Raw genomic sequence first — 18,133 nt, 5'->3', positions numbered from 1 at the left:
ATAAGATCCTCCAATTTGTCACATTCATTGAAGAAAGTGCTTCCTGACCTTATTAGTCTGATTTTTACTTTGTGTTCTGTTCATCCCTCCACAGGAGCAGTACAAGTTCTGCTATGAAGTGGCTCTGGAGGCGCTCAGCTCTTTCTGATTCGCCGTTGATGCTGCCTGTCATTTCCAACTCAACACTGGGACACACAGAGGGCATTACTGCTTTGTGCTGGCCCGTTCCCAACCTGTGAGCATGTGTGTCTGTTTGAGTGTGTGAGTAACAGAGGGCATGATTGTACATGTGTATCTACACTGATCAGGCATAACATTATGACCCCCTGTACATCTGTCTGCACCTCAGTGCAACACTTCCACCTTAATATCTGTGTTTATGAAGCTTATGTTTCAATTTTTGGCGAGATTGTCGTGAATGTACAAATTCAATGATACGTTCATTATTGAGGTCGTAGTTAAAGGTGGTGTTGTACCGGATGACATTATAGTCAGAGGTGTCTGACAAAAATATACAGACACCTCTGACTATAATGTCATCCGGTACAACACCACCTTTAACTACGACCTCAATAATGAACGTATCATTGAATTTGTACATTCACGACAATCTCGCCAAAAATTGAAACATAAGCTTCATAAACACAGATATTAAGGTGGAAGTGTTGCACTGAGGTGCAGACAGATGTACAGGGGGTCATAATGTTATGCCTGATCAGTGTATATGTGTGCCTGTGCAACACACACACAAACACCCTGTACAATAGAGGGGAAAAAAAGCAACAAACACACTGGTGATTTTCATGTGTGTATGTATGTTCAGCGAAACTTGGGACTTGACTTGCTTGTACAAAGAAAAAAAGAAGAAATGACACGTTGAAACAAAAGCAGATGTTTAACAAAGCGCCACTTTCTCGTCTCTCTCTCTCTGTCCTCTGGGCTGTGATGTGACGACTGTACAGTATCTCCTTTTTAGACATATTCTACGCCTTGAATGTTGTCTCCCTCTGAAGCTTGGATGCACACTTGGAGATTTTTTGGAACGTTTTATCCGAGGTTAAGCCTCAGCTCTGCAGTTTGAACTCCACTATTTACCCACACAGAGTCTTTATAGAAAAGTGTTTGGCTGAGTTTTATCCAGTTGTCAATGTTGTTGATAATTCAGTTTGCTGGATCAAAACACTTGGAATGTTTCTGGCATTTTTCTCTGAAACCACAAGCCGATACATTTCCTTGTGGCTTTGTGCTCAGTGTTAAATTCCAGCTAGTAGTGGTGATCCAGCAACTTGCTACAAAAATACTCAGCATGGTTACGTTATGACTGACAAGTATCAGGACAAATTGTACGATTGTTGTTAAAACAGGAAGAAGTAACACAGAGACGGAGCGTGTTTAGACCACACCCACACCGGGGGCAGAAAACGATTCATCTCCACTGACTTTGTACTGAGTGAAGGCACCTCTGACATTTTGGTCTTTTTACAGAAAACTGAAAAATGCCTAAAAGCAGCTGCACTACCAATAAGGAGAGGAACCCAGAGGTGCAGTTTTAAACACTAACAAAAACACCAGAGTGTTAAGAAGACAAACTTGGCATTAGCAGGAATAATGGGGGGGTGCCTCTGTGTGCGACAAGCATTTGTCACTGTTAAGTCAAAGTTCCAAATGTCAGTTTAAGTTTTTCTGTGAGCTATGCTAAAGCATTTTGACAGTGTCTGACTTGTTGCTATGCTAATGCCTTAGCTAACTACAGTAGTTTGCCAACATTCTAACCGCTAACTTGTCTGAACATTGTTAGTCATCAGCTGCACTCCAACTTTCCTCTAGATCCGGCTCTGCTTTGGAAGTAAACTTTAATGCTAATTTTCCTCCGCTGTGCTGTGTATGCTACTGTAGTTAGTTAAGGCATCTGCAAACGTACCAAAGTAACTAAGTACATTTTTCTTTTTGTACTGAACGTACATACAATTCGGCCACATCTGTGCTTGAGTACGACTTTACAATATTTTTCGCTTAAAGGTAGTGCTTTGTTGATCGTCACTGTAAAATTGACAAGCTACCCAGCAGTATGTAAAGGTACTTCAAATTATACCTTAAAGGTACTTGCAACTGGCTCCAACTTCAAGTGATGTACACAGTAATGCATCAGTAAATATAATATAATTTACATTGTGAACCGTACCATTCTGCATAATGCGTACTTTTACGTTAATACTCTTGTATTTAAGCAACATTATGAATGCAGGGCTTTTACTTGTAACAGAGTATTTTTACACTGCAGCATTACTACTTACGTAACCATGGTGAGTGCTGCTTCTGCCACTGCACACGTAGACATAACGAGCATCAGGATCCCCGTTCCTCCTGCTAATGACCCACGTCCTAAAGCTTCGGGGGGTTTTGTTTGGCAGTTTTTAAACTTCTCTGCCCGTCGGCTGTGCGTCCTACTACTCTGACCGTCGGCTGTGCGTCCTACCACACAGCTGCTTTGAGAAGGCATTTGTCAGTTTTTGTAATGAGACAGAATTGTCAGAGGCACCTTCATGTAATACAAAGTCAATGGAGTGAGTTGTTGTTTTCCTCCTCGGTGGGCATGGTTTCAGAGTATGCGCTCTGCCTCCACATCACGAGCCGGGTGGAGCCACGTGCGCGAGAAAGAAGAACAGCAGCATTGGTCAAAAAAGAAAACGTCCTACCTTGTCATTGAGACCAAATGTTGTTGCTCTGCTCTACGTCTGTTTTCGGGCTTGTCAGAATCTGAAGAGTGTGCATCCACCCTGACTGTAAATAAGAAAAGACAACCACAGTCAAACAAACAGACAAACATCATGCACCAGACACAAATACAGGTTCTCATTTCAAACCACTATTGCCCCTAAAAGGTGTGTGCAGCTTAGTGATTATCGTTTTGAACACAGTCTTATGTTACCGTCCTACAAACTGTCGCTTTAGACGAGATGTTTATTTGTTCATCTGGCACATCAGCTGACACCCACATACACATTGACTCACAGTGGGGAGTTTAAGAACGAACCTGGCTGTTTGGATCGAGCTGAATTGCACATAAATGAAGAAAGTCAGTTCCATTTTTTGCCTAGTGGTTTAATATGCTTTAAAGTTATAATTGTATCTTGTTTGGATGATTTGGACTCGGGCTGTGAAAACTGACTTTGTTTTCCTCCATGAAACAGTACAAACATCCTCCTATTTAAAGAAATAAGATTTGGAACCCGAAAGCTGTGGAGATTTAAGTAAACGCATGCTGCCCGGACTTTTATCGTCCTGAGGCGGCTGTTGTGACATTATCGGCTTAGCTGAGCAGCATTACGCGGCCCCGTGCGGTCTGCGTCCAACTTCTTAGAGGGACAAGTGGCGTTCAGCCACACGAGATTGAGCAATAACAGGTCTGTGATGCCCTTAGATGTCCAGGGCTGCACACGCGCCACACTGAGTGGATCAGCGTGTGTCTACCCTTCGCCGAGAGGCGTGGGTAACCCGCTGAACCCCACTCGTGATAGGGATTGGGGATTGCAATTATTTCCCATGAACGAGGAATTCCCAGTAAGCGCGGGTCATAAGCTCGCGTTGATTAAGTCCCTGCCCTTTGTACACACCGCAAGCAAAGCACTGGAAAACTTAACAGCTGTGCACACATTGTTTTCTCTAGTACTGTTGCAAGGATACACTCAGTTGGCTCTTTATTAGATACACAATGCTAAAATGCAGTGTCCAGCAATAGACCCTCCTTTGTGAAGGTGATGATGTTCACACTGTTCCAAAGAGGTGCTGATCCAACTCAGATGGTTTTAGAGGCTGTAGCTTGTGCTGCTGTTGAACTGTACTGCATCATACAGAGGTGTTTCTGTCGTTGATATCAACAGGACAGACAAAAAAAAACCCCGTCAGTCTGATGCCGTACAGTTCAACAGTATCACAAACTACATCTCCCAGCATGATCATACACAATGCACTGGTTTCCACTCGCTGTACCTAATAAACCGCCAACTGAGTGTATACTGCTATCAGACAAGTCTTAAAGTAACCCTTTCAAATCAAAATCAGACAATCTAATCACAAAGGCTTGTTTCCCTGATTTAGCTCACATCTATAAGCTGTTCTTTGTTTCATGTGACAAAGGAGTCACAGCTGATTTCTGATAAAGGGGCCTATCGATTCATAAAAGACTTCCACAAAGGATGCTCTTGTGTATCCTTGCTCCTGCCTCCTGGTCGAGGAGTGCTGTATAAGGGATTTGGGATGTACCCGATAACAGAGCTAGGCACCAGCTTAAGGGCTTCATTTTCAGGTAGGAATCATTGAAGCTATCGAAGAGAACAATTGTGTAAGCCAATCTTTACAAAATAAATGTTTCAAAACGGACTTTAACCGACTATGTGATTACATGTTATGTCAGTCATTGACTGATTCCAGCAGGTGTCGGTATCTTGAGGCAGTGAATTAGCCCAGTTTGGAGGTGATACTTTACATTTGACAGAGGGAACGTTCGGACTCTGGTGAACTTTTCACTAGCTGATTTTCTCAGAACCGGTATATTTGTGTCAAAATGTTCATTCTGTGCTTACCTTTAGTCCAGTTGGGCTCCGCGCTGGACCTATCAAGACAAAAACAGTTGTATTGAAGACGGTGTGAATGCCAGAAATGTTTGTGCTTTTGATTTCCACTAAGGCTTTGTTTGATTGGCTTGGTTCATGGCTGTTCATCTGTATTATATTTTGATTGTTTTTTTTCTTTTTGTCCTGAATTTGTACATTTCTTTGTATAATTATTCCGCTGATTATTTGTCAAGTGTTGTTTAGAGCTGATGATGCCATTACCATTGGTTGTTTAGTTGTTTGAAATGTGGTTAACATGAAATAAAAGGGACCAAAATGTTGACTGTGATCTCATCTGTCTCTTTAAAACATGTATCTGTGAGGTACAGTATCTTAGACGGAGCAAAACATATTTCTGGGATCCTAGCTCTTAGGTCTGTGTGAATATAGTAGAATATACAAATGCATATTTTGGCTTAATCACCAGCTGAGTTTATGATAGTTACACTCTGCCTACATGTTGCACTGAAACAGCTTGTATTAATTCTGGTGTTACTGGAGCTGAAAATCTCTGTCACAAAGTAAGTATTTTAAGCTAACGTGCAACACACAAACCAATTCCTAAACAGAGGTGAGTGATATGAACTCACCAGATGTTTTTACTGTCTGTCTTTCTGGATGATTTGGCAAATACGAGTGCACTCGTCTACAAGTTTTTGGCTCTAAAAACTAAAATACAACAGTTCTTGATGCCTTCAGTGCCGCACTAGACACTTTGCACACTGGGCCCTAAACAGTCTCAGGCTTTAAAATACAAGACTGGATACTGGATCCAGACCCAGCCGTGATCTGCTACGTCTGTGCAGGAGGCTACTGCTTTAAGATCTAACGACTACACTAACTCTCCATACATGTGCTTCTGCCAGTGCAAGCACGAGGTGTCATGGTGAACGAGTGTTTTGGACGCAATTGCTTACCTTGTTTTTAGCTAGCAACAAAGCTAAAGAGACCACTGGGTAGGTTTCCACCATGGATCTCAGGACGATGCAGGACATGAATGGTGACACGGGATGGCAGAATGGTTCATCAGCTTAGGAGGGCATAAGAAAAAGAAGAGGTCAATCAGTATGTTTATGGCCTTGTTTTAATACAGAATGTAATAAGTAAAACTATATAGGGCAATTTACAAACTACAAAATGTCTCATAATAAAAGCAAGGAAAGCACAAGATGTCAAACCAGGCAGGGTAACAGACAAAAGAACAGTAAATAAAATATCAATTTAAACAAACACAAAAAAACAAATGATTTAATATTAGGAATAGGTCCTGAACAATAACTAGTGACTGGGAGACTATTCCAAAGTAAAAGGACATGAACAACAGAAACAGACCAGCATCTTTACATCGCTAAAGCAACTCAAACCCACTCTCAGGGGCTTTAGCACGCAGTTTGTTTTAAATATAAAATACAGTCTGAAATGTCATTTTAATTCCTGACACCACTGGATTCTAGTGAAACTAAGAAGCCAGCATTTCAACCAGTGATGAGAAACACCAAGGCAGAGAATGACAGGCATGCAGAGGAAACTAACTACCATTTAATCTGGAGTGTTGTTTGCTCCTCTACAAGTCACGACCTCCTATTATGATTGAGCTCAGGAGAGGAAATAATTAAAAAAAAAAATTAGAGGTCTCCGTAAACTGATTTTTTTTCTTCTCGTTCTAATCAATCAGAGTCAGTGATGAACGCAGCTCCAAGCCAGCAGCCTCATCCTTTATTTAGCCGGTTGATTCCCAAGGAGCTCATAAATATGCATGAGCCTGCGATTAGCATAGGCACCAAGGACAGGGCCTGCACCTCAGCATTATGACGATCAATCAGAAACACTAAGGGGCTCGGGCTCCTCAGAGGAAAGCTGTCTGTCAGCTCGGCTTTGGGCTGGCTGAGCTAATGCAAGCACGCACGTCGAAAAAATGTACACTTGAGGCAAACATAAGGCACCAACACACATCACACAGACATCCACAGAAAGCAAGCACCTACACAGACACACACAGAGACCGCAAAAATCACACAAAGCGTCCAAGTACACACTAAAGGCAAAGCCAGAGGGTGTCTATATAAGACCCAGGGGTACTGCACAAAAGTAGAATTAGGAAGCCCAAGATAAAACAAGCACCGTCATCTCGCAGCAAGACTGCCCTGGGTTCAGAGGGTCAGACCCCATGTTCACCACATGCTATAGTAAGGCATATTTTTCAGGAGAGGCTCCGTGTTGCCACCATGCTGGTTTCAGGAGGCTCCTTCATGCAGGATTCACTTAGCCACAGAGTTTTGATGTTTTGATGAATTAATCTGACTGGCTTTTTTACTCGTTTGAATCCTGAACCAGCAAGCTGGAGCCACATAGATACATATAATGTATAGACACACAGCACACAGAGTAAAAAGCTCTGAGTGAATTTTCACCTCATCTTACAGGTCTCACCTTAACGCCGTTTCGGCAACGTGCCTCTGTGCTCATTTCAGGAGGCACCCCACTAAGCCACGGCCTGTCCTATCTTAGCCTATCAGCTCTTTACAGCCTAGAATAGATTGTCGGAAAATTTTGTGATCTTCAATCTCCAATTGTCGGGGAGGATGGTATCTCCCCCCTGATGTCCTGGCTCCCCCCTTGCAGTAGCATTAGTGTTGTACCTCACTAGGCGGTTGGCATTAAGGGCCTTGCCTAAGGATCCACAGCTGGAATTCACGCCCTGAGAGGTAACTGAACAGAGACCTGCTGCACCAAAGTCAGTGGTGTTAAACTTTTACTGGTCTCTGCTTTTGGTTGACGCATCTTATTCAAGGAAAAGGGGGTGATTGGTCTGATGGAAAGCATCTCCCTGCTAAGAGCCTGACCAGGAAGTGAACCCCGACCTGCCGCACCAAAGTCAGTGGTGTTAACCACCAAGCTATGCTACCTGTTTGATAGGCTTAAAACAGAAACATTAAAATTAACATGGCACCACACAAACGGTCACACAGTAAGACACACACAGACAGCAACAGAGTAACACACACAAAATAAACACCCAAATATACACAGTGACACACAATAACACACACAGAGGCACAGTGACACACACAGAGGTTGGTTTGCCTTCATAATATATCCATCAGATGTCAGTAAAACTTATTTATTCTTTTAGAACTTTAAGACATTTAATTTCTACCTCTCTTTCAGATGAGGCCTTCCACTGTTTGAGGGATGTTCTCAAGCTCTCACCTTCAGATAATAAAGTTAAATTCCCAACTTCAGTTTTTCATTTCATCTTCCATAATTATTCAGCATTGCGTCACAGCCTTCAGCTATTTCAGCCATTTTAGCATTTTCAGAGCAATTCTTCAGCAATCGGCATCCACACGCATTATTTTCAGGAGATGCATTTGTCTAAGTCAATGATCCTATTTTCAAGGTGTTGTTCTTAAAGTTCTATATAAATAATTTATTTGATTTCCTGAGTTCTGAGTAAAGTTTGCAAATATTAAACGTCCTACAGAGCCCGTCTACGATCCTGGCACAAGATTTGCAGGTGTGCATTTTGTAATGATGGTCTATGCGGATAATGCTTCCGAGGCCAAAGGGTTGGTTGGTTTGTTTTTGGACAGCCCCATGACCGACTACTGACAAATGTCATACACATCTGGAACTCTCTAAATCCACTCTGTGGGCACATTTGTTAACAAGTTAGTTCAGCACACAGAAGAGTGGGGAGCATATAAAATGATGAATCTGAACCGATACCCAAAGTTGGAAGTGTTGGTTTGTTTAGGACTGATGTTTCTCCCAAACTAGCAGCCACTGTTTGTTTTGTTTACTAGTTACTTTAGAGATTTAGATCAGTGCAGTATGAGGAACTTCAAATTATTCTCACAGCTGCAACATTAAAGTGCTACTTTTACTTTGATACATAATAATAATAATGATACTATTAACTAAAGTAGGATTTTCAATGATGGGCTGTCACACAGTATTTCTACCTTGTTGTATTGTGCAAATCAGGCTTGTGTACGTGTGACCAGCTCCACAGTGATGAAGTTGATTCACCCTGTCAGTGTGATGTGTACTACACAATGAACTGGCATAAAAAGTGGAGCACATCATGTGTTACTACTGAAGATTTTAAAACCAGTCGCCTCCAAAAAAAGCTGTGACCTGAACAGAAACAGTCAGCTCACTTACCTGTCTGTTCCAGCGACTCTGCTAGCGGGAGCAGCTAACGAGATGCTAAGTCATGCGTGGCCCAGATTGCAATCCATCAGCTCCACTCTCCTTCACGTCTGCTGGGTTTCTGTGGAGTTGGGCACAAAATGAATACATATGGGAAATCTCATCTGTACTGTGGAACAAAATGGACCAGTATGGAGATTGAGCTGTGCCGCTGGAGAGGTACAAACCTGAAAAGCAGTCTCTGATTGGAGTTCGTCTTCACTACTTGTGGCCCATTGTTCCTAAATAAAGAAGGGAAGTTGAACACTGGCTTGAAAAGTGTCTGGTACAGAACATACAATCCTGTACAACATAAGGATGTGGTTTATTTTATGTTATATTGTTGACGTGGTTGAGATTTGGCAAAAGTTTCTTTATTGTTACCAAACGACTTGATAAGTTTGTTTCTGGGTTATAAACCGTCAATAAAAGCTGAAAACTGCTGCAGGTTATGTTATAATCAGGGTGAGAGCTGTTTTACCTCCATCTGGCTCCATTTGGTTCACATGTTGTCCATTCACACTCTGGAAGCAATCTGGAAAACAAACACAAAAAATAAAAGATCAGAATTTTATTTTTTTTTTGGATGGGCATAGAGAGGGGGGGGGGGGGTGTTGTCTGTTTTTAGACTCAGATGTGTAATTAAATAAACAAGAAAAAGACAAGTCGTATTTGTCCCGTTTTGTGAGCGTTGGCGCCATGAATCCACGCTCTTATTTTGTTATACCTCCTCCTTCCTGTCTGTTTCAGCTTGTTATCAGTCCTGCTCAGACTCCCCTCTGTCTCATTAACCTGCAGCCTGCAGCTCCTGTTCTCTGACCACCACACTGTCTCAGAGGCGCTCCATGTGGACGAGTGTCCTGAGATCCACTCCTACTGTCATGTTCATATCCGTGTTCCCTGCATTGTGAATCACCTAACGCCATCTTAAGAACCATCTTCCAATAGCTTGCGGCAAACAGTCTGTGCCTTTATGGAGGGACTCGAGATACCCGATCAGAGTCATGTCTCTCAGGTTCACACACTGTCTGAATGTAGTGGGTCATCTATGTGAGTTCAAGTTCTGTTTAGCCAAGTCTGCTGGTATGAGTGTGTTTTGTTAGTTATTACTTTAGTTTTCTTTTCTCTGGTTCTAGTTCTACTCTCCAGTTTTTCCTGGTTTGTAGACTGGTTCAACTTGCTTAGAGGCTCATGTGAAGTTCTATGTCGAAACCACATCTTGTGACAGCTGGAGCACCTCGTGGGAGCGCACGGAGCAAACAAGTGGAAAACTATCAGACTTTTAAATTAATTCTCCTGGGTGGTTGTATTTATGGTATTTACCTTTACTGTCCATTGATGACAGATGGCCTGTGTTCTGTGTTGGATTCATAAGAATAAACAGAAATAATAATGAACGACAACAAGGACAAGTATCAGCTTCACTGCTAACAAAACCATGTGTGTATGTGAAGTAGTAACACGTAGGGTTTAGTATATAGAACTGACACAACACCCACTGAATGTACCCCCCTGTAGTGTGGATCTGTTGCCTGTGTGACCCCCCTCCACCACTGACACAGGGCAGGATGACCAGTACTGGGCTCTTTCTGAGACAAATGACTCAGGGTGTAGTGCCGACGACCTCACTGCTAATTAATTACAAATGAAGCTCCTCTGACGATGCCGCCGTGTGATGTAAACATGTCAAATCAAAGTTTATTAGTGAAGCAGGTGCTTTAGTGTGTCATAAAATGACATATTGGACACATCTGTACCACAATACAGCTGCTTAAAACACTTTGCATCTAAAAACATTGTTTCTATTTGCAGGAAATGCTGCTTGTGTGAGTCTGTGTTCCCACCAGGCCCCGCCTGCCATCAGTGACCCAGCTCAGTAATAAGGCTTTGTTTCAAACTCCTTAACATAAACCTTAACATCTAACTACGTTAAAAATATTCCCACTGACTCATACGAGGTGTGTGAAGGCTGCAGTTCAGTCTGCACCTGCTGGAGATCAGTGGCACACAGATAAATAACAAAGGAACAGTAATAAGACTCGTTTTCTCTGATTACCTGTTGCAGACTAAAACATGCACGCAGTCATTTTCTCTCTTAGTTGTTTTTTTTAAACACGTACAAACAAAGAATTGGAATAATTGAATGAAATGATGATACATGGACTATATCCTCCAGCCTGGAGCAGCTCATCCTGTGACATTTTATAGGAGTTTTGCTTCTTGAATACATTTAGAAAAAGGAGATTCTTAAACTGTATACAGAAACTAAATTTAAGTTAACTTTTTTCAAATAAGCTGAACAGGTACATTCAGCTGAGTGGAAGAAGGATGAGGGAGAGAAATGTAAAATAAGTGAAGATGGAGGAAGAGTTACAGATCACAGAGATCCTCACTGTGAGTCACCATGTCAGAGACCGAAGTAGTGAAAAGTCGGCAGCTGCGAACTCTTTACTACTAACGGTGCACATCTTATACAAGTAATCGCAGCCACAGTCGAGTACATGAGGAACTGCCTGATGCTGGGATAATTACGCTACATTTAGTGCACGTCTGGAAAGTGAAGGCACACAATATGCACATGCTCATATCTGCTGCTACAACTTTGTTCTGCATGGCTGCAGGAAAGGCTGGGGCTGAACACAGAGGAGGCTGAAAACTGTTTCATGAAAAAGGGAGTTTTGGATGTTTTTATAAAACCTTTAAAGATGCAGTTCTACGGGCGGCAGGGCTGTGCAACAATGCACAACTACACAAAACTGATGTTGGACAGTGACACGCTGACGCTGCTACGTAGAGTAAACCAAATTAAAATGCATTTAACATAGATATTTGGTGGACTGGGGAAACTGGCTGCATAAACAGAAATAGCATACAATAGCATACTGCTGTATAAAGATGCTAGAAATAAACCGATTTTGCTGATAATTCAAGCTCAGAGCAGCTGCTGTTCCCACACCTGTGCACCACTCTGAACTCCTCTGAAGGACAAGCCATCAAATTGGGCATAATGATGTTAAAATGGAGGGCACAGCCCGTCTTTGTGCTGACTGTACTTTAAAAATCTCCACAGTCAGGTAAGAGGACAGATTTAAAAAAAGGGAGAGGGGACTGTGGATTGAAGAGAGGGGGTTAAACACAAAGGCAAATACAGCAAAGGCACCACACCAGTCAAGACTGTCCAGTAAGGAGAAGGGACAGCTGGCTGTGGTGAGAAGGCTTTTCTGCATATGCGGAGCCAGCACTGTACAGCAACAAGCCCTCCAAACTAAATGATAAAACTGGTGGTCGGTCTCTGCAGTGCAGAACGACTCTGGGCTCCAGCAAAGAGTCTGGGTTGTGTTAAAATACTGCAGCTACTTGGCTGATCTTAGGAAAACCTCACTGCTGTGGGTAAAAAAAACTCTGACTGGCAGTTGGGAGGAAACAAACAGCAGTCTCCTGTAGTAAAGCTGGACATTTTGTCGCCTTCCTTTGCTCCAATGGCCACTAGGAGGTTTGTTGCTTGAATGTATAAAGGTGTGATAAAGGTGGTTTGATGTGGCCGACGGACTCTTATATACTGCAGTGTTGTCAAAGTAACTAACAGCAAAAGCAAAGCATTTACATCCTGTCTAACAAGCTCATTGACATGTACAGTTTTTTATCCCCTGTGGCCAAAGTGGCTGAAACAAAACCGACATTCTACCATGTGACTATCAAATGAAAATCCCCAGGCTTCTGCGTGTTTTCTGGCATTTTGACAACAGTGCAGCCTGTAAAGTGCATTAACATGGAACTGACTGTTCCAAGTGCTTTGTAAAACGTTCTACTTGACACCCACTTTGTCTCCGTCCCCTCCAGCCATCTAACGTTACAATGCACTCGTTAACACAATAACAGTAATTAAATTGCAGACACGGTGTCTGATGTTATGACGCCATACCCACAACACAATGGCTGCTCTGGTCAAGTGCAGCCCTGTTTTCTTGCCTCCAGGGTGGAATTTAATTAAAACATTAGACAATCAAGTAATTGCCAACAAATTACTATCACTATTTTGCCCGTGCACAGTGGTCTTCCAATGAAGGACATGTAGTATCTCACCATTTACACAGTTCTGATGTTTTGGCTCTTTCCAGTCATTAAGTGTCACACTGACTGATGAGCTGTGTGCAGTTAGCTTAGGCAGGACAAAATCAACCGACTGGTACCAATTCTGAGAGCTGTATTATGAAGAGCATCCTGCTCAATAAGCCACTAGCACATGCTGGACATAAACATGTGGCGTCCAGCTTCACTCTCATATAACAATCTACCTGTGTTCTGGTCAGTCACCTTATGTTTAATCTAAACAGACTGTACCCCGTTCTACTGATGCTCTTCGTATCAAAACGTTGGTGCGAGTGGAAACGCCAGTCATTTAAAAAGCAGCAGATCAGTGTAGCTACACAGCTGAGGTCGTTTCATGAATGTGGGAAGAGCCAGCAGGCGAATCTGCAAACAGATGATTAAATGTGATCTCTCTCTCCACTCTCAGCCTGATTGTTCATTGCCCTCCCTCCACCCCTCCTTTCATTCTGAAGGTTCACTCTTCTCTGTAGTCATTTTTCTGAAGAATCGTTCTCCATTCTGTCAACCTGCATCATTTTAACAGCCGTTTCCTCCACATACTCAAATCGCCACACAGTCAAAGGACAAAAGGACGGAGACCATGTAATCTGTAACTTAAACTACTTAAAACATTGTTACTAACTAAAAAAGCCAAAGAAACAGAGACAAAAAACTGAGGGGTTTTGTGACAATACTATGACAAACGTTTGTTTTCCTGTTTTAGGTTCATTGTTTTAGATTGTTGGTGAAGTTTTTGGTGTTAACACAGTCAAAGCCTTCAGGCTGGAGTAATAAAAACAGACAAGTTCAGGTAATTCAGGCTGATTTGTTGTAGTCACACAGACAACATACTAGCAGGGAGCAGCACTGACTGCATTACTCCACCATCTCTCAGCCATCTCTAGCCAGTACAGATCTGCTCAGGTGTCATGAGCATGGCACTCTACTTTTAATAGCTTTTGTTAGAGTCATTGAGATTAATTAGAAATTGTACAATTCTGACCCATTTCATTTCATTAAGCAAATTTGAGCAATAATTTCAAAACTTGCATATGAACAGACACCCAATGGGGTTTTGGAACAGAGCTCCTGGTTATGAAATTCATACCGTCACTCATGTGAAACGTCTCATATGTGGAGCCACTTATCCTCTGGGAGAGTAGAGATGTGAAGATGGTTTGCAGTTGGTTAACAGCATGCATGTGCATGTGCACACTCACCAACACACAATGCTAGTTTACTTTGACTCTGCAAGTGAATTTACTTGTCACCATTTTGTTCAAATCAATCAAATTCAGTCAGAAACGCTGCTTTTAAATGCACAAATGTAACTGACCCTGAGACGGCAGACAAAGGGGTCAAAGTGTGTCACGCTTCTCAGGTTACATACAAACTGAATAAACAGTAAAACTACTGGTATGGTGAACAGTGGTTATACTATTATTATACTATTAGTGTCACTGGAATCAGCCAAATTGTCTCCATTAGAACGCCAAGGCACTGATGATTATTATTCAGGCAAACTGTCTGAAAGCGGAGCTCGTCAGCGAGTCCACCAACTCCTGTACAGGAGCTCGGTATCACAGAGCCACACAGCCAGACCGAGTCAGGGGCAGGGAAGTGAAAGTGAAGTGAAAGTGAAGCCTCTGTGTGCTGTAGATGTGTCCGGCTGACTCTACACTAATTTAAGTGCTTACTTAGACTCACCAAGCTTAACGGTGCCTATTAGCCTCTGTATGAATCCTTCTATGGTAATTGTGGCTTAGAAAGACAGTGTGTGTGTGTGTGTGTGTTGCTGTGCACAGGAGTGTGTCTAAGTTGGAGGGAAAAGAAGAAAGCAAGAAATTCAAAAGGCAATGGGAAAAAAAAGGCATTCATGAGATGAAGTTGAGAAACAGAGAGAAACGAAGAAAAGTGGAACAATATAGAAGAAAGTCAGGATCAGGATATGGCCTGATTATGCAGAGTGGAAACTGTGCATGTTTTACTGTTTCATCACCTGCAATTTATCACTTTTCATTTTCCTTTCTTATGCAAACTTCTCAGGTTTGATCTGCAAAAGTTGTGATATGGTTTCTAAACTTAAGGTTTATGATCACACACAAGACTAAACTTCTAGAACCAAACTGAAATCCTCCCATCAGTTATTTGTTGCTATTTGTCTCTGCACTGCTGCCAGTGCTGGTCAATGAGTTTGGGTCACGGGAGGCTCTGACGGCACAAGTCCACCTTAAGACAAGTGGAGCAGATTTCTACAACAACAAAAGTTACTGCTGTAGCTTTAATATTGCTACATAACAGTGAGATGGAAAACATGAGGGGATAGAAGGACAAATGTAGATACATGTCAGATTGTTTAAAGATTAAAAAAGTAGTCATGTGAATATTATAAACCAAGATGTAGCAGAGATGAATACTGTAACAAAATATAGTAATCAAAAACTAAGATTTGTGTGTTACTGCTTACTTAATGAGGTACTCAACCTGAGTGCTGCCAAATAATCCAACTGGCTACGTCATAAAGAACTAAACTTATGTCCTACAACCAATATCACAAGGACTTATTAGTGGTACAATGACACGCTTTGGGGAAAACCAGTTACTGTCACAGTGTGTGACATCAGCACACAGCCAAGCACCAAGTCTGAACATTTTGAATCAGTTGAAAACATTTTCTCGAGCCAAAGAAATGAAGACAGCAGCCAGGAGTCGAGATGCTGCTTTAGCATCGTGTCTTTCTCTCTCTGTCTGCTGCAGCCATGGATTTTTCATCTGAGCCAAAAGCTTCCAAGCAAGTAGAGACTGTAGCAGAAACGCCCTGTTCTCCCACGTGCACGGCTCTGTATGTGTGCACCAGCATGTGGGAGAACGCGTGTCTGCACATGCACGTGCGCACACATAAACAAGCAGCAGTAAGCATTTAATAAACTCTGATTTTAGAACACTGTGTTGTGAAAAAAGAAGAGATGAACCACAACACATACAAACACACTCGTATCATCATAACGCCTGCCACACACACAAAGTGTGCGCTCGCTGTACAACAGCAAGGGACCCGAACATCAGAGGACCTGTTGACGCACCAAGGAGCACGTTGTCTCCTCAGACAACCCAGAGAATACCAGACAAAATGATTCGGTCTCTCCTCAACAGGAGCTGGAGGAGAGAGACGCTCGGCCGAGCCTCGGCTTTGGAGGGAACTCTCCATCAGACAAAGCTAATCTAATGCTATGCTCTTGTTTCCAAACTACTGCAGGTGGCAACTCCATCCCAGTGAAAGCTCGAGAGAGATCAAATAAAGGAAAAGAATATCAGAAGGTTATTGTAGGTTTCTTCAGAGTGACCGCCTCCACCTTTAGTGAGGAGTAAAAATAATGAACATACATGGACAGATACATCCTGCAGATAATCACTAGAGACAAAGACAGTGACGCTGTGTGAAATGAAGTGACACAGCTGCGACAGTATAATAAACTGGCCTGCTCAAATCAATCCTACCAGACAATAAAGGATAAATTGCCTGGACTTACAGTGTGCAGACAGACACAGGGAGAGAGACGGACAGAACTAAGAGTGCAAGCAGTAACACCAATTTACTATTTGACAACATCAAAAACACAACTGTTGTTTTCACAAAATGCGAGCCGGGGGACAGAGGAATGAAGAAAGACAGAGAACAAGAAGGAGAAACCAGCGAGTGGCTGCTATGTAACAAGCTCCACTCCTCGGACACAGAGAGGCAATTACAGAGCAGCCCACAGCCCGGCCCGGTGCACAGAGGCAAAGAAAACAAGCCCTGACTGGCAGAACAGAAGAAACACTGTAAGTGGACAGACAAGCTGATGGAGAGGTGTGTCGGCACGGTGAAAGTCTACTAGTGAACGTGCTGCCACTTCACATCGCATGTACTCTGTGAAGTAAGAGCCAATAATGTTCAGTGTTCTCAACAGGGCTGGAGTTTAACATGGGTGGGGGTGTAAAGTGGGAAAACGTTCCTGGTTCCCGTCTGATGTCTGCGACACTTTTATTGATGGTGTAATTACCAAAGTCACCATGTTTTAAACATCACTTCACCCAAATCACAAACACTGAGTTTGGAGTCTGTGATACGGGGCACGTCTCTGAAGGCACCACGAAGGAATGGATGTCAGCGCAGCTCTTGTTCTTAAAGCAGTCATACTTAAATAAAACAGCAGCTGTCTCGGTTTGTCTGAATAATTCACAGACACTTGTATATGTGGCTAACTGGGAAACCCTAAATAAAAGAAAACTGTCAGGAAACATGAGGGTGTGGTGGGAACTGCTCATATTATTCTTCAACACCCCCTTTGGGTGTGGATATGTGAAAAAAGGTGTGAAACTACATAATCAGATATCATCTCTAACCTCCATATATGTTTAGATCATTATTGTTTTTTATTTTTACAGTGAGGAGCCAAACTGTGTAAACTAGATGCCTTCGCTGTACATAAATACACTGGACTGTATGTAGGTGTGAGCCTCACATGATGACGTGTCAGGTTACAGCTGATGTGTCATAATACGTGTTTTAGCATTAGATTTCATTGCATTTACAATGTGACACAGCAGATAAACAGAGTAAACATCATAAACAACAGATACAAGTCTCACTGTTAGATTCTCCACTTGCCCACATCCACAGCTGGATGTTTGCCTCACAACTACTACACAACAAGACCTTTACCCCCTTCAGACTGACCTATCTGTAAGAAACAGACCTGACCACCCGGGTAGCTATAGGTAAAAAAGGTGCAATAATTTCAAAGTGCAATAAAAATCACCATAGCAACAGCCGCTCGCCATACTCTCCAGCACACCACTTGACCAGTAATGATAATCCGGGCACCTCTACAAAGACGTCATGCGACTTTTTGCCACTCGCAGCCCCAGCTCCACTCTGCGATAGCCTTCTGACTCACTCCCTCTCTGCTCAAGTACCTGTGTGTGGTTCTGAGTGTGTGTCTCTGCTCATGAGATGTGTATCCAGGTAAAGAAACCGATACCGTATCAGATGCTGAAGAGAATGCCAGTGCACAGTGCTCGTTTGCTAGTGTGTCTATGTGGATCATTAAGTCCCTTCACAAATGACAGTGATGGATTATTGCCGTTACATGAGCCCGGGGGAACCTGGGTAATGAAGTGTGTGTGTGTATTCAGGGTTTTCTGTGTTATTACAGCAGAAGAGGAGAGGGGTTAGTGAAGTGGCTAAAAGTTAC

General features: G+C 42.6%; 1 protein-coding gene and 1 long non-coding RNA gene across 17 annotated transcripts in view; one reads left to right on the top strand and one right to left on the bottom strand.

Moving 5' to 3' along the window:
* The window catches only part of ptprt (protein tyrosine phosphatase receptor type T), a 366,858-nt gene extending 366,360 nt beyond the window's left edge, over positions 1 to 498 (top strand). For all 16 annotated transcript variants that reach the window (XM_020619049.1, XM_020619048.1, XM_020619050.1 and 13 more), the window contains one exon: positions 95 to 498. In XM_020619049.1, coding sequence (XP_020474705.1) covers positions 95 to 148 — 54 coding nt within the window. In that variant the 3' untranslated portion in view covers positions 149 to 498. The remainder of the gene's footprint in view (positions 1 to 94) is intronic.
* Positions 499 to 1,996: 1,498 nt separating this feature from the next.
* The window catches only part of LOC109971032 (uncharacterized), a 98,766-nt gene continuing 82,629 nt past the window's right edge, over positions 1,997 to 18,133 (bottom strand). The window contains exons 3-7 of the long non-coding RNA XR_002276481.1: positions 9,289 to 9,342; positions 8,996 to 9,049; positions 8,781 to 8,889; positions 5,531 to 5,643; positions 1,997 to 4,612 (exon numbers count right to left, since the gene is read on the bottom strand). This is a non-coding gene — a long non-coding RNA (uncharacterized LOC109971032). The remainder of the gene's footprint in view (positions 4,613 to 5,530; positions 5,644 to 8,780; positions 8,890 to 8,995; positions 9,050 to 9,288; positions 9,343 to 18,133) is intronic.

This window comes from Monopterus albus, unplaced genomic scaffold (genome assembly GCF_001952655.1).
Source record: "Monopterus albus unplaced genomic scaffold, M_albus_1.0 scaffold213.1, whole genome shotgun sequence".
In the NCBI taxonomy this organism is placed as follows: domain Eukaryota; kingdom Metazoa; phylum Chordata; class Actinopteri; order Synbranchiformes; family Synbranchidae; genus Monopterus; species Monopterus albus.
Note: the sequence above shows the minus strand (reverse complement) of the source record. Positions and strands in the feature narration are given on the sequence as shown.